At 32.9% G+C, this 13633-nt stretch overlaps 1 protein-coding gene across 7 annotated transcripts; it reads left to right on the top strand.

Annotated features, from left to right (window-relative positions):
• The first annotated feature begins 401 nt into the window (after positions 1-401).
• Positions 402-6197, top strand: LOC136233325 (hydroxymethylglutaryl-CoA lyase, mitochondrial). 7 transcript variants are annotated; one of them, XM_066022954.1, is made up of 10 exons: positions 402-533; positions 1273-1465; positions 1934-2141; positions 2359-2538; positions 3198-3278; positions 3370-3533; positions 4291-4427; positions 4513-4628; positions 4755-5021; positions 5951-6197. In XM_066022954.1, exons 2-9 carry the CDS (start codon positions 1299-1301, stop codon positions 4995-4997), a joined length of 1296 nt encoding a protein of 431 aa, XP_065879026.1. In that variant the 5' UTR covers positions 402-533; positions 1273-1298; the 3' UTR covers positions 4998-5021; positions 5951-6197. The 7 variants fall into 7 exon arrangements, with proteins under 7 accessions (XP_065879026.1, XP_065879032.1, XP_065879027.1 ...); XM_066022960.1 differs by having other exon boundaries at positions 460-533; positions 1361-1465; XM_066022955.1 differs by having other exon boundaries at positions 495-630.
• The last annotated feature ends 7436 nt before the right edge of the window (positions 6198-13633 follow it).

Raw genomic sequence — 13633 nt, 5'->3', positions numbered from 1 at the left:
TAAACAAAAATCTTCAATTGAGGTCTCGTTGAAAATCATTCGATTGAACAATTTCAGTCCATCTTCCTTAAACTCATTTTGAACCAACAGAAAGATTATTACAGTCTATATGAAATAGTCACAATTTGTGATTTTAGGATAAGATTGAGATCCAATTGATGATTTTTGCTTAATTAAGAGATCTGATTAATTGATGATTTTAATAGTTTAAGACCTAATTGACTTCGAAGCTTTAGTTTGAGGACTGAAATAGATGTAATGCATAAATAAAATAAAGAATAATAATAAAAAAAAAAGTAGGGAAAGAAGACGTAACCACCAACAGAAAACTACCTACCACCAGTCTTGACTCACTTCAAATTGAAGTCCACATATTATTCTTATTTTTAAAATTTCGGTAAATAACATTAATTAATTAATTAATTAATTAAAACATAGCATAGTTTGCAACTACTACACGTTCCCTCCTTCTCTGCTTCTTCTTTCATCTACCTCCAAACCAATTTTCTCTCTATCTTCTCTCCTCAATTCAGGTACCTTCCTTTTTCTTCTTTTCCACTTCCACTTGTTCGCTTCTGTGATCCATTCATCCCCGAATACATAAATCATTTCACCCATTTCTCAACTTCGGTATCTCTTTCCTTAACCTGCAATTCCTAATTTATTTATGGGATTCGTCATTTGGTACAATGTTATTTAAGGAATTTTGAATAAATGCATTCAGTTTTTGCTATCAGTATGTTTAATTGCTTGATATGAGCTTCATTAGGAGGTGTTTCTTTCACCAAAGTTACTTGCATATTTGGCCATTACTGGCTCTTTAGTTTCTGTGGGAATGGAAACTTAGGTTTGGGGGATAAAATGTTGAAATGGCATAGGGGAATTTGAGAATGTGTTGAATATGGCTCTATTTTGCCTACGGGTAAATAATTGATCCTTTGAGTTATATGCACTTGGAGTGACAGTATAAATCTCTCAAACTGCATATTCCAACTTTGGGGAAGTTGCACTTTTGCGAATTTTGTAAGTTGATGCATTATCAGTTTGCACCATAATTTTTGCTACGCATGTTTTGACCTAGTCGTCAAATTCTTGAGAATTTAGTTGATGCATTTGTTATGACAAACGTTTGCTCTAAAATCTGCTAAATATATTATTTACCTTATGGTGATTTTGCTCTTTTGATAACCATGAGTAGTGTAGGTTATAAAATAAAAGCTTTCTCTAATTGCTTTTGACCAAACATTAGTTTAATTTCTGCATTTATCCCAGTTGCTATTTTCCGTTCTGCTTCAGCAATGTCAAGTTTGGAAGAGCCACCTTATCTTGACAAGTTACCAAGCATGAATACTATTGACAGGATTCAGAGGTTCGCATCTGGTGCTTGCAGGCCCACGGTTGATGATATGGGAATGGGAAATTTCTGGATTGAAGGAAGAAGTTGTACCTCATCCAACAGTTGTGAGTAAGTGAGCACAGTAAGAATTATTGGGTGTAATTGACACCATAGTCTCACACTGTTGGCTTTTTAATTGTGGTGGGACCTCTCCCCGGACCCTCGCTTAGCGGAGATGCGTAATGCACCGGGCCGTATAACATATAACATCAACATCTACAGACTGAGCATTACCAATTGGACATATAAAAGAATGTGCATTGTTATAGCTTTACCCTTTTTTCTAATAGAAACAAACAATATTGCTTTATGAACATTAAAGAATCAGTAGTGTTGCAGAGAAGCAAAATGCAAGATTAAATTGTATATGAGTTTTGAGCTTCGTCATTTTAGAGCCAGTAAGTTAAGTTTGTTGCAATTTCTTGTTCAATAAAATATAAGATGTACATGGTAAAATACTTAGCTATTTGGGCGATTAAATTCTTGGTTTTATCTTGTTCATTAATTATACATGCTTAAGCCTTCATTTATCTGCAGGGAAGATTATGAAGAGTACACAAGAGAAACTTTTCCATGGAAGAGGCATACAAGGAATCTCTCACAAGGTGATTCGTTCAATCATAGGAGCGTGAACTTAGGCAAGAGCCGAATGGCTTGCCGAACGGTTTGGGATTCACATTACTTTCCGGATCATCAATGTAACCCTAAATCCAGTGATAAAAACATGCGGGAGTTAAAGAACAAGGTGAATATATAGCTTTGCTGTATCTTGTTAGATCACAGAATTTTCGGCATTTTTCTTTCATATATGGTGAATATATAGGTTTGTTATATCTTGTTTGAAGTAATCTTTTGTTCTGATTGAATTTATCATATGCTTTACTATTTATGTAGTTCTGACATTTTATTCTATTAGGCCTTAAACTTATTTTAAGCTCTTATATTTTATTTGTAAAAAGCAGTTTTTCAAGGGCTTGCCAAAGTTTGTGAAGATAGTGGAAGTTGGTCCGAGAGACGGACTACAGAATGAGAAAAATATTGTACCTACAAATGTCAAGATTGAACTAATACGCAGACTAGTCTCTTCTGGGTTGCCGGTGGTTGAGGCTACAAGTTTTGTATCTCCTAAATGGGTTCCACAGGTAATCTGCTTACATTATAATGACTCTGTTAGCAAGGATGCAGGGACCTTAAGGGATAAAGACACTAATGATAGGCCTAGGGTTTGGAGGGTCTATGAGAGAAGGAAGGGAGGACAGGTGGCAAAGTAACATTGGTCTGTTTGTATGTGATTCTGTGTGTGTGTGTCGGGTAGGAGGTTATTAAATAAAGGAGGAGGCTGTGAGAAAAGGGTAGAGTATGTTTATCTTATTTTGGACCTGCTGTCTGTAGCAGAGGTCAGGGGAGGGGCTTGTCCCTGTGAGTGGGTATATTCCTATTGTATTCATCTCATATGATCCCTGTTGTCTATCTTATCTTTATTATATTCATCAGTATAACATTAGAGCATTCTTCTTCTCTAAGCTTTCCCTTTTACTTGGTTATTTCTCTTAACTGGCTGGTCATTCTTTATCAGACTCATTATCGTAGTTGTAATTTGTTCTTTATCTTGATCTACAATTGATAATTAAGATGCTTTTGGGAAAGAATTGATAACCATCATAGCTTTAAAACAAATGTGATAGTTTGGGCAGGATAATTATCTCTTAGAAACACCACTTCTGCTCAAATGTAAATAGATGATTCTGTTTCTGATATGTAATCATTTCTCTCTCTTTGATCTCTGTGTTCTCTTGAACAGTTAGCAGATGCAAGAGATATAATGACTGCAGTTCAATGTTTGGAGGGATCTAAACTGCCTGTTTTGACACCTAATCTAAAAGTGCGTATCTGTGGCACCTTTGGTATGCTATGTTAACAGCGTGACTATCATCTAATTGGAATTCTGTGGTTGGATAAATTTGTTCTTCTAGGGATTTGAAGCAGCTGTTGCTGCAGGATCCAAGGAAGTTGCGATTTTTGCATCAGCTTCTGAGTCATTTTCAAAATCAAACATTAACTGTAGCATTGAAGAGAGTCTTGCTCGGTATCGTGTTGTAACTCATGCTGCTAAAGAACTTCGAATTCCTGTTCGTGGGTATGCCCCATTTTCCTTTTTAGTTCTGCTTTAAATCCTTTGCTGCCTTCCTTGAAATGTTAGAGCAATACAATTTTCTTTTGCTTCCTCTGCATCACTTGAAAATTCCTGGTGATTGAGAAATAATTCAAGAAACTAGTTTGGTCATTCATATCAAATGGTTAATTTGGTCAAGCAAAATGAAGTACATAATAAATAATACCAGTACATTATTCCCTCCATTTCAAAATAATTGTCACATTTAAACAAATTTTCTTATTTCATATTATTTGTCAGGTTTAGTTTTCAAGATAACTTTTTTCTATTTTACCCTTATTAATGAACTTAATATCAATTGCACTTTTTGTCATTTTAAGTTTTCAATGTATGGAGAGTGGTTCAATTTAATGGATGACACAAAAAATGAGAATTATTAATAAAGAGAGATAAAGGGTATTTTAGTCTATGTTCCATAAATTTAATGCAAATCAATAATTTCCTTAATATGTGTGATTTGGTCAAATGTGACAATTATTTTGAAATGGAGGAAGTAGTATATTTGTTAATTTGTATAATGGATTATTCTCTATTTTATACTTCCCAAGCCTTCGCGTGAAAATCATTTAATTTACTTGAGTGTTGAATTCTGTGGATATCTTTGACATAATAGATATTATTTGCATGCATTTAATCTTGGCTTCTTCATTGTTCTCTAGAATCATTGTCTTATTGGGGATTAATTGGTTAAAGTGTATCTGGTTTTTGAACATTTTGATAGGTATGTATCGTGTGTTGTTGGGTGTCCTGTAGAAGGAGCAATCCCGCCTTCAAAAGTGGCGTATGTGGCAAAAGAACTTCATGACATGGGTTGCTTTGAAATTTCTCTTGCTGATACAATTGGTGTTGGCACACCTGGTAATGTTGTGATTTGCCTGCAGTAGCTATAAATATTGCCTGATGGTAATTTATTGTTTTAATTTTTTATAATTTGATAATACAGGGAGTGTTATTCCCATGCTTGAAGCGGTAATGAAAGTTGTGCCTGTTGAGAAGCTTGGTGTCCACTTCCATGATACTTATGGGCAATCCCTACCAAATATACTGGTTTCTCTCCAGGTATGGTTTTACATATAGTTTGGAGATTGGATCCGTGATTATTTAAGATGTGGTCAGGTAGGGTTATGTATCCATCTGAATCTAAAGAAGCAAGTATGTGTTGTGTGGTGTTATTAACACTAACAGATGGGGATCAGCACAGTGGACTCTTCTGTTGCGGGTCTAGGTGGGTGCCCATATGCAAAGGGAGCATCGGGGAATGTAGCGACTGAAGATGTAGTATACATGCTGCATGGGCTGGGTGTGAAAACTAATGTGGACTTAACCAAACTCCTAGCTGCAGGGGATTTCATAACTAACCACTTAGGCCGCCCATCTGGATCAAAAGCTGCTATTGCCTTCACCCGTGCACGTGCTACTGCTCATTGATGCTTCTAAGCATGACAATCACAGGTTAGGTTCCATCTGCTTCTGTCTCTTTATCCATTATCCACCTCACCTTTGTTTCACGTCTACCATTTTGCAAATATGTCATGAAAAACTGCTGTGCTCATTTATAATATGCTCGCAGAAGCAAAAGATGCTTATTCTGCACTTATATATGGAAACTGTTTTACAATACAATAGTCCTAGTTCAGTCCACCCAAATATTTCGAAGGTGCCATATATGACAGTTATGTATAGTAAGATGCATTTTTTCAATGCACGTCAGCTTTATAGATGGAAGCTCGTTAGCTAAAAAGCACACACTAACACTATGGGATAATGTTATTGTTATCATCTTTTATCACATTCCTTTTTTTTTTTCCCCATGAGAGATGCTGAAGCTGTCATTTTCTCTTGTTTTTGTCTGAAATTGATCCAACTTGCCAACGTTGACGTTAGAGGCAAATTTGCTCTTTGCTGCAAACATTTGGGGTAAAATTGCACAATTTTAGGCGTTAGGGATAAAATCGCTCCAGGCTGTCAATGTTAGATATTTTTACACCTTATCCCAATAAAAACCCAATTCAGTCCCATTCTATTGAGTAATCAATCTATGAGTTATTTTCAAAATTTGCTGGATGTATTCACGTACAGCTCTACCCATAACCAATGGCATGTGCTAATGGATCCATTATCAGATTCGAACTTGAAGAAGAAGAGAATGGAGAAAAACAATAAAAATAAAAAAATAAACTCAGTCTTTCATATTTTCATCAGATAGGAGAATGGGTGAGAGTAGAAGTGGTCAGTTATGTTATTTGTTTGTTTGACATTCATTGTATGTAAGAGTCTTTTGTTTATGGATATTCAAAAGAATATGGACCAACCTAACTTAACCTAAAATTCAAAATAAAATAAAGCTAATTTTATCTCATTTTCTGTGGATACCATTACAGGCATGAATTAAAGCAAAGGAGATAATTCTGATTGGTGGTGTATCCTCCCTGTCCCTCCCCCATTTCAGCAGATAACACTCCAACATAACCTTAATATCCCCCACTTTAAGGCTACAATAAATCACCCAAACCCAATCAATCAGTTTAAGGCTAAGCTGATGTGGCATATCTTCACATTGTTTGTATTGAGTACGTCGTATTCAAGTATAAACGTTCTTCATTAATATATACACATATATTTTTTTTACTCTTTCTTTCTCTCTCTATCTATTCAGTTTCTAGATATATCATAATCATACTAGTGTCACCTACCAAATAAATTGGACGTGAAGGAGTGCATGCGGTTTTGTGGTTAAGGTACTGGATCAGCTTAACCATCAATCTAGGAATCGGTGATGGAAATGCAGATGTGATTAAAATACTTGGTGAGAGAGTTTTGCTTCACAAGAGGGATCTAACTTATGGATTAGTTTGGACCGTCGGTCTAGGATACCAGATAGTTAGAAGAAAAAATATATCACATATTGCTAAATTTGAAAGCTATATGACTCCTTAAATATGTGAAGTAATACTCTTCATTTGGAGTTCTTATATTAAGCACCGGGTCTTCCATGTCACTCGGAGGATCTCCAATTCAAATTTGGACATGTGTATTATAACCCCACGTAATAATTAAAATAGTGGGACCTATTATAATATATGTGGGTCCATGTTACACGTGTCAAAATATGTATGGAAGGTCCTCCTTTTGACATGGAGAACCGGGTGCTTCTAATAATTTGCCCTTCATTTGAGATGCATTTTGAGGTGAGTTGGACCTTTGGTTACTGTTGGGGGCTAACTAAATTTTTGTGTTTTAGCATAGGTTATAATTTTTACTCTATAGTTATTTTATTTTAATTAAATTCATTTTGCAATAAAATAAAAATGTGATAAAAATAATAGAAAATAATATCAAAAGATTATTATAAAAAGAAAACAGAAATAAAAAGAAAAGAAAAAGAAATAATAAAAATTAGGGGCAAATTTGCACCATTTTTTCAGCAACCCGTCCAGCAACTTCGATAACGAAAACGGACCCCGAAACAGCAAGATAGTAGACAGGTATCATTTTTTTCAGAAAGTTCGGGATGTTAGCTTTCCGGAATGTAAAAAACGGAGCAAAAAGTAGAATTTTTCAAAGAGGACCATTGCTGAAAAATGGGTTTGAACCTGTCTACACATTTCAGGAACGTATTTCACGGCCTTAACTTCACTTTTCCAGCTCCTAACTCACCCATGTTCTTTCTTTAACTTAGAGAAAGGTAATGGGATCATGGATGAGAAATTTAAGGGCCACTAACATGGGATTTGTTGCTCAAAATCCTATAAATAGAGCTCAACTCTTTCATTCCAATCCCCACTCAAAATCAATCAAAAACACAGAACAACTCAATTTGTCTCTCAAATTCCTTGCCAAAATCGGTCTTTTTTTATCAATCCTTAGGTTCGTAGAAATTCATTCTTTAGCATCTAATTAGTTTTAACAAATTCTCAATTTCCAGAATTAGTTCTTCAATCTCCAGTTCTTCAGAAAAGCTTCCAATTTTCAAAAACTTCAAATCCGAATTTTTTTAGTTTAATCAATCAATTCTCAAATCGTTTTTTGCAATCTCTTAGTTAAGTCAGTAAGATCATTACCCAATTCTCGATTCGAGCTCTTGTAGTCTAGAACAAATTTCACCATTGTCATATTTTTCAAAACTTCAAACATTTTTCGTGAAACCGAGATCACCGAAACCCCATTTTCGAGTCATTATTAGTTTACACACCTATTCTAAATCATGTTTAGAAACTTTTTATTGATCTCAATCAATTAAAAAGACCCAGAAACAAGCTTTTGAGTTTTTCATTATTGAAAAATTCATCAAACAACTTTTCTGGTGAACGGTTTTCCAAATTTTATTTCGAGATCGTTAGCTGGTCATTTTAGCCCAAATTAATTTTAATCTCTTTATTGACATCAATTCTCGAATTCTCAATTTTTATTTCGTAAAAAACGATCCCCTATATCCTTCTTAATCATCCTTAAAACACCATCCACGAAACAGAATCAGGCTTTTGGTTTTTCAACCATCAAACAATTATTCTGTCACCCCATTTTCAACAATTTATTCCGACTCCATTACTCGACGTTTTCTGAAATTCCAGTTCTAAATCCTTCCCTTGCACACTAACTTTAAATACCAGCATTCGTTTCGCTATAATCCAACCTCTATGGCTCCCGAGATTTAGCCCAAAAGTCCCACGAAATCACTGTTTTTGTTCCACAAAGTGCTGCTGATTTATTAGCTTGGTGCTAAATTTCTGCTCAAGTCTCTGAACTCTCTGAATTGCTCCGAATTTGCCCAGAATTACGCGGACAATGCAACAACCCCTGAGTCGATTTTCCGGAGTTCCAGTCCTCAATTTCACGCATCCCAACGACATCAAAGAGATCGGTTTAATTTTATTTCATCCCGTACATATTTGTTTTTAGGGTAAATTTCAAATAAAACCCCTGTGGTTTCACTAATTTTCAGATAAAGGATTGTGATTTACTTTTTTTTTCAAAGTAAGGACTGAAGTTTTCAATTTTAGCAAAATAAGGACGTTTTCGATTGATGCTATTAAAATCACCCTTGACGACTTCAAAAATGACATATTTTAAGAACTACTAATATTCTAAACAACTTTATTTCTTCAACTTTTTCATTTTGAGATTATTTAGATGATGTTTGGTAAAGAGAGAGAAAGTTAATGTTTAGAGAGAGAAAGTTCAAAAAAAGATGATTTTCGAAAATCGAAAATATAGTTCCATAGTAAATATGATATTGAACAACTTTAATTCTTGAAAATTTTCATTTTCAGGTCGTTAAAGATGGTTTTAATAGCATTAATTCAAAAGGTCATTGTTTTATTAAAAGTTCGAAACCTCAATCATCGTTTTGACAAAAAGTAAACCACAGCCCTTTATCTGAAAATTAGTGAAACCACAAGGGTTTTATTTGAAATTTACCCTTGTTGTTATGACTTATTTACATTTCTAGCTTTAAAGTTATTATTTTTTTTAGTTGTAATTTTTATGCTTATTATTTGTAATACAAAAAATATTGAAAAATATTTACAAAATCAATAAAAATATAAAAAAAAAATTAAAAAAATTTATATCTTTGTGTTGTTTTATTGTTTTTATTTTTGGTACTTATCTTAAAAATTGTTTTTCCAATTGACCTGTCAAGTAACGTCGGGGCCCAAGACCGTTGTTTTTATTTTCAGTCATTGTGACAGTCGTCAATCGTTTTTCGTTTAGAATTCAAGTAATTTAGGCGCACTATATTTATTTATTTTATTCAATTACCATTTTACTTTTGAGAATTAGCTTCTCTGATACGCCCGCATTATTTTTACCATTTTTAATCCCCGCAAACGCGTATCAAGATTGAAAATTAGGATATTTCGAATATCACCAACAGTTGCATAGTATCGGAGCAACTTAGTCAATATTTGAGTTCTTTTACTCAAATACATATGCCCTGAAGTATCATAAGGATACTTTGTCTTATGGGTTGTCTCGATGTCAAGAGAGTGGAAATTCTGTTATTACTAGTAGGAACTCATTAATTTATTGAAAGGCAAAAAAGCAGTAGGGTATTTCAACCAATCCAAGTCTTTCATGAAAAGACTAACCATTTGGATATTGATTATCGCTTTGTAAGAGATTTGTTATTGAATGGTTTTCTTTATAGACCATATATATTGTGATGGAAAATTATTAGAATCACTCGGTTTTTCATGTCAAATAGAAGACCTCCCATATATACAGTGGCGGAGTCAGGATTTCATATCTGGGGGGCTAATTTTAGCCCTATGAGTAATTTTCAGAAGTCCAGCCCGTAGAGCTTGGCAATTTTTTTTTTTGCCTTCCACCATAAAAACTGTTTCGTTTTAGTACATATACATATTTAATTTTATATAAATTCAACGCTAATTTCCTAAATTAAAACCCCTATATAAGTATATTATTTTTTATAAATTGAATATTTACATTGACATTTTGATTAAAGGAGATTTTTTTAATTAATTAATAATAATGATGAACAAATAATTAAATTAAGTAATAATATTGATACTTTAATTTAAGGATAAAAATTATCGTTAGATAAAAAAATAATGATGAAAATAATAATAAAATTTAATATTCACATTTTGATTTAAAGGGGATTTAAGGTATTCACATTTTGATTTAAAGGGGATTTAAGGAGGAAAAAAGTAATAATTGGATAAAAAATATATTTTCATTTAAGGGAAAAGCTTACAATGGGAAAATAATAATTAAATTTAATATTTATATTTTGATTTAAAAGGAATTTGAAAGGAAAAAATTAAAATTCAATCAAACCATATTTTGATTTTAGTGAAAAATTTACAATTGAAAGAAAGAGGAAAAAAATAAAATTTGACATTTTAATTTAAAGGGGATGTAAGAGAAAGGAAAAATATGGGATACATAGACAAAAAGTGGGGAGTAGGGGATCTAACCTGAGCATTAGGGTAGAAATGACAATACTAGATACAACTTAAACCAACAGAGCAAACCCACCTTTATGTTTCGTGAATACACCCTACTGACTAAGTACTAATTAAATTATTTTGGGGGGACTACTTAATATTAAACCACTATTTACCAGGGGTGGTGCCGGAGACCGGGGGGCTGGAGCCCCCCCGGGCTTCGGGCTGTCTCCGCCTCTGCATATATATTTTAACACATGTAACAAGGACATATATTATAAGAGATCCCACTATTTTAATTATTACGTGGGGTCACACTACATATGTCCAAATGTGAATTGAAAGTCCTCCAAGTGACATGGAAGACCGGGGGCCTAATATAAGAACTCGATTGAGACAGAGGAGTAACTAGTTGATGTGTTTATAAAACCACTTGGAAAGATTAAAATGCAACTAAGTTTAGTCAAAATGGATCATAATACCTTCATTTTGAGGAGGGGTGTTAGATTTATAGGAATGTAGAATTAACTAATAAGCTAAACTGATGTAGCATGACTTCCGAAGGTTGCAATAAAACCAAGCTAACACATAAGTTATTATTATTATTATTATGAATGTGTTATTATTATTACTATTATTACTATGATCATTCAAAAGGAAGCTAAAAACAGCAAAACAAAGGAAAAATATAGACTAAATAGGCTCCCCTAGAATAAACTTGTTCTCACAAACAACCATAAAAAAATTTAAGGTAAATAATTATAAGGTCCCTGTGTTTTTACCTAATACACTACTTAGTCCCTATGTTTTTAGAAATAATTATATAATCCTCCAGTTTTTGTTAACTCCTTAGTCCTTATGCTTGGATCAATGGTCAAACTATACTAAATAAATTTCAAAATACCAAAATTACCCTTTACTTTATGTTTTAATAGTAAAAACATCTATTTTTCCTATTTTATATTTTTTTCTCTTTTTTCCTACATAATCACAATCTTTCCATTATAAACTCCAATATAAAGTAATTGATTTATTAATTTTTATAAAATTATAGAACTTTAATTTAATAACGTAAAATCTATTGACTAAAAAAATAAATAAAAAATATTTCAAAAATTATTAAAATAGGAGTAAGACTATCATTGTAAAAAGGTTTTACAATTCTAATAAATTTTACGAATGAAGAAAAAAATATATAATTTTTAAAAAATTATAAAAAATTTATAATAATATTTAATGTTAGTTTAAAGATATTATATCAAAAAAATAATTACAATTTTCAAGTATATTAATTTCGGTGTATATGTAGTTCAAAATTTTCATTAAAACTAATTAGATTAAATTTGAAACTAAAAGATTAAACTTTTAATGTATATAACTAGAGGCAAATTTGGACTTTTATTTACAAAAACAGATGGAAGGACTAAAGAATTGATTACGATAAAACTTAATGACCTTATAATAATATGATGGTCTTACTAACGTGTTAAGTAAAAACGTAAAGACTTTATAATTATTTACCCAAAAATTTATGAACTAAAGGATTCAAACCAATCAATGGCTCCCAAACTATTGTAACACCTGAGGGGATTGCAAAGCAGATTTCGCCAACCAATCTGCATATATTTGCTTCTCTGTAGGGGTGGTGGAAGCTAATAACAACCTTTTGTTTATAATTAAGAATACCCGATAATTTAATTTATATGGATGATACATAGGATAAATTATATATGTGGTATATAATATTTTTTCTCTTTCACACTTTGGTACCTTCAATTTTGCTCATAAAACTGTACAGTCTTTTGGTAATCTCCCACTAAAGTGTACAACTAGTATTTGTGATCAGTCAACGCGTCACATCAGTATTTTCATCATACTCATTAAAAAAAGTAGGACACACTCATGTAATTACTAAAATATCATTATCCCTCTCTCTATCTAGAAAGCTTTCACAGCATTACCATCTTTGTGTTCAATTTCTTCTAATTTTGTTTCTCCTTCAAAAGGAAAATAGTTGTTCTATTGTTCGATTTACACAGTCGACGAGAAGCCCAATCTAAACGGTGGTGAATGGTTCGTTCTCATTTTACACCATAGGTGAGCTTCTCTCAGATTAACTTTCTTAAGAGACCTTAAATATTGTTTTCGGACCGGAAAACAAACGATATGACGAGATCTCAATAACGCAATCACTTGCTTCAGTACTGTAGACCAAAAAAGATTATAAGAGTCTACCTATACCACAACAGTTAAGAGATGTTTGACATTACTAAGTGTTAATTAGGAAAAGCAAATTTACAAAGTTGCAGACACAAGTTTATAATTTTCATACGCACTTATCACAACTGGGATCTGGTCGATTTCATCACAGAATATCTAACCCCCAATCTCCTTTATTTGTTAAAGTACTAAATATTGATAATCACCTTTTAAAAGTTCTTTATAGTGAACAGGAATGCATAGGAATGGAGCAACTATATAACTGACACCATAGTTGGGATTAAACCGATGCTGGTGCTTTCCATCTTTGTGTTCAATTTCTTCTAATTTTGTTTCTTCTTCAAAAGGAAAATAGATGTTTTGTTGTTCGATTTATACAGCCGACAAGAAGCCCAATCTAAACGGTGGTGAATGATTGGTTCTCATTTTACAAATTATGCTCTGTAATGCTATTAAAGCTTTTTAGAGAGAGAGAGTAGTTGTAGAAAATGAAAGAAGGAGACTGATAGGTCTAAAATTTACCTATTTTTGTATGCATTTTCACGTTCATATTCATGCATTTAGTTTACTTTATTAAATGTTTTGGAAGGATTTCACGTGGTTGTTTATGATTTGAGTAGAGATAGGTTAAACACGGATGAAACTTCACATTTATAGAATATCGGCATAAACCGAGCAAAAGACTGGCAAATAAGGAGCAAAAGAAGATAATACAAGAAAAGTACATGTCGCGATCACGACATATTGACACTTTTCCTGCACAAAATTTGATTCCTCATGTCACGAACATGACACTCCTGTCTCGTTTGTGATAGGCATTTCTTCAACAGAAGGACATGATTTTTCATAAATGAAGCACATCCTTTCGCCTGAATCAACATTTCTCTTCGCCATTAGCCACATCCATTCATCACACCTCTATGGAGGGATGTC

Source organism: Euphorbia lathyris, chromosome 6, assembly GCF_963576675.1.
Source record: "Euphorbia lathyris chromosome 6, ddEupLath1.1, whole genome shotgun sequence".
Taxonomy (NCBI): Eukaryota; Viridiplantae; Streptophyta; class Magnoliopsida; order Malpighiales; family Euphorbiaceae; genus Euphorbia; species Euphorbia lathyris.
This window is presented reverse-complemented; position numbering and strand designations above follow the sequence as displayed.

Bases quoted from the DNA above. Each gene is read 5' to 3' on its own strand.
- LOC136233325 (XM_066022954.1), top strand. From the start codon at position 1,299: ATGTCAAGTTTGGAAGAGCCACCTTATCTTGACAAGTTACCAAGCATG. The intron at 2,142-2,358 runs GTGAATATATAG...TGTAAAAAGCAG, and splicing joins TGCGGGAGTTAAAGAACAAG to TTTTTCAAGGGCTTGCCAAA. The intron at 2,539-3,197 runs GTAATCTGCTTA...TCTCTTGAACAG, and splicing joins CTCCTAAATGGGTTCCACAG to TTAGCAGATGCAAGAGATAT.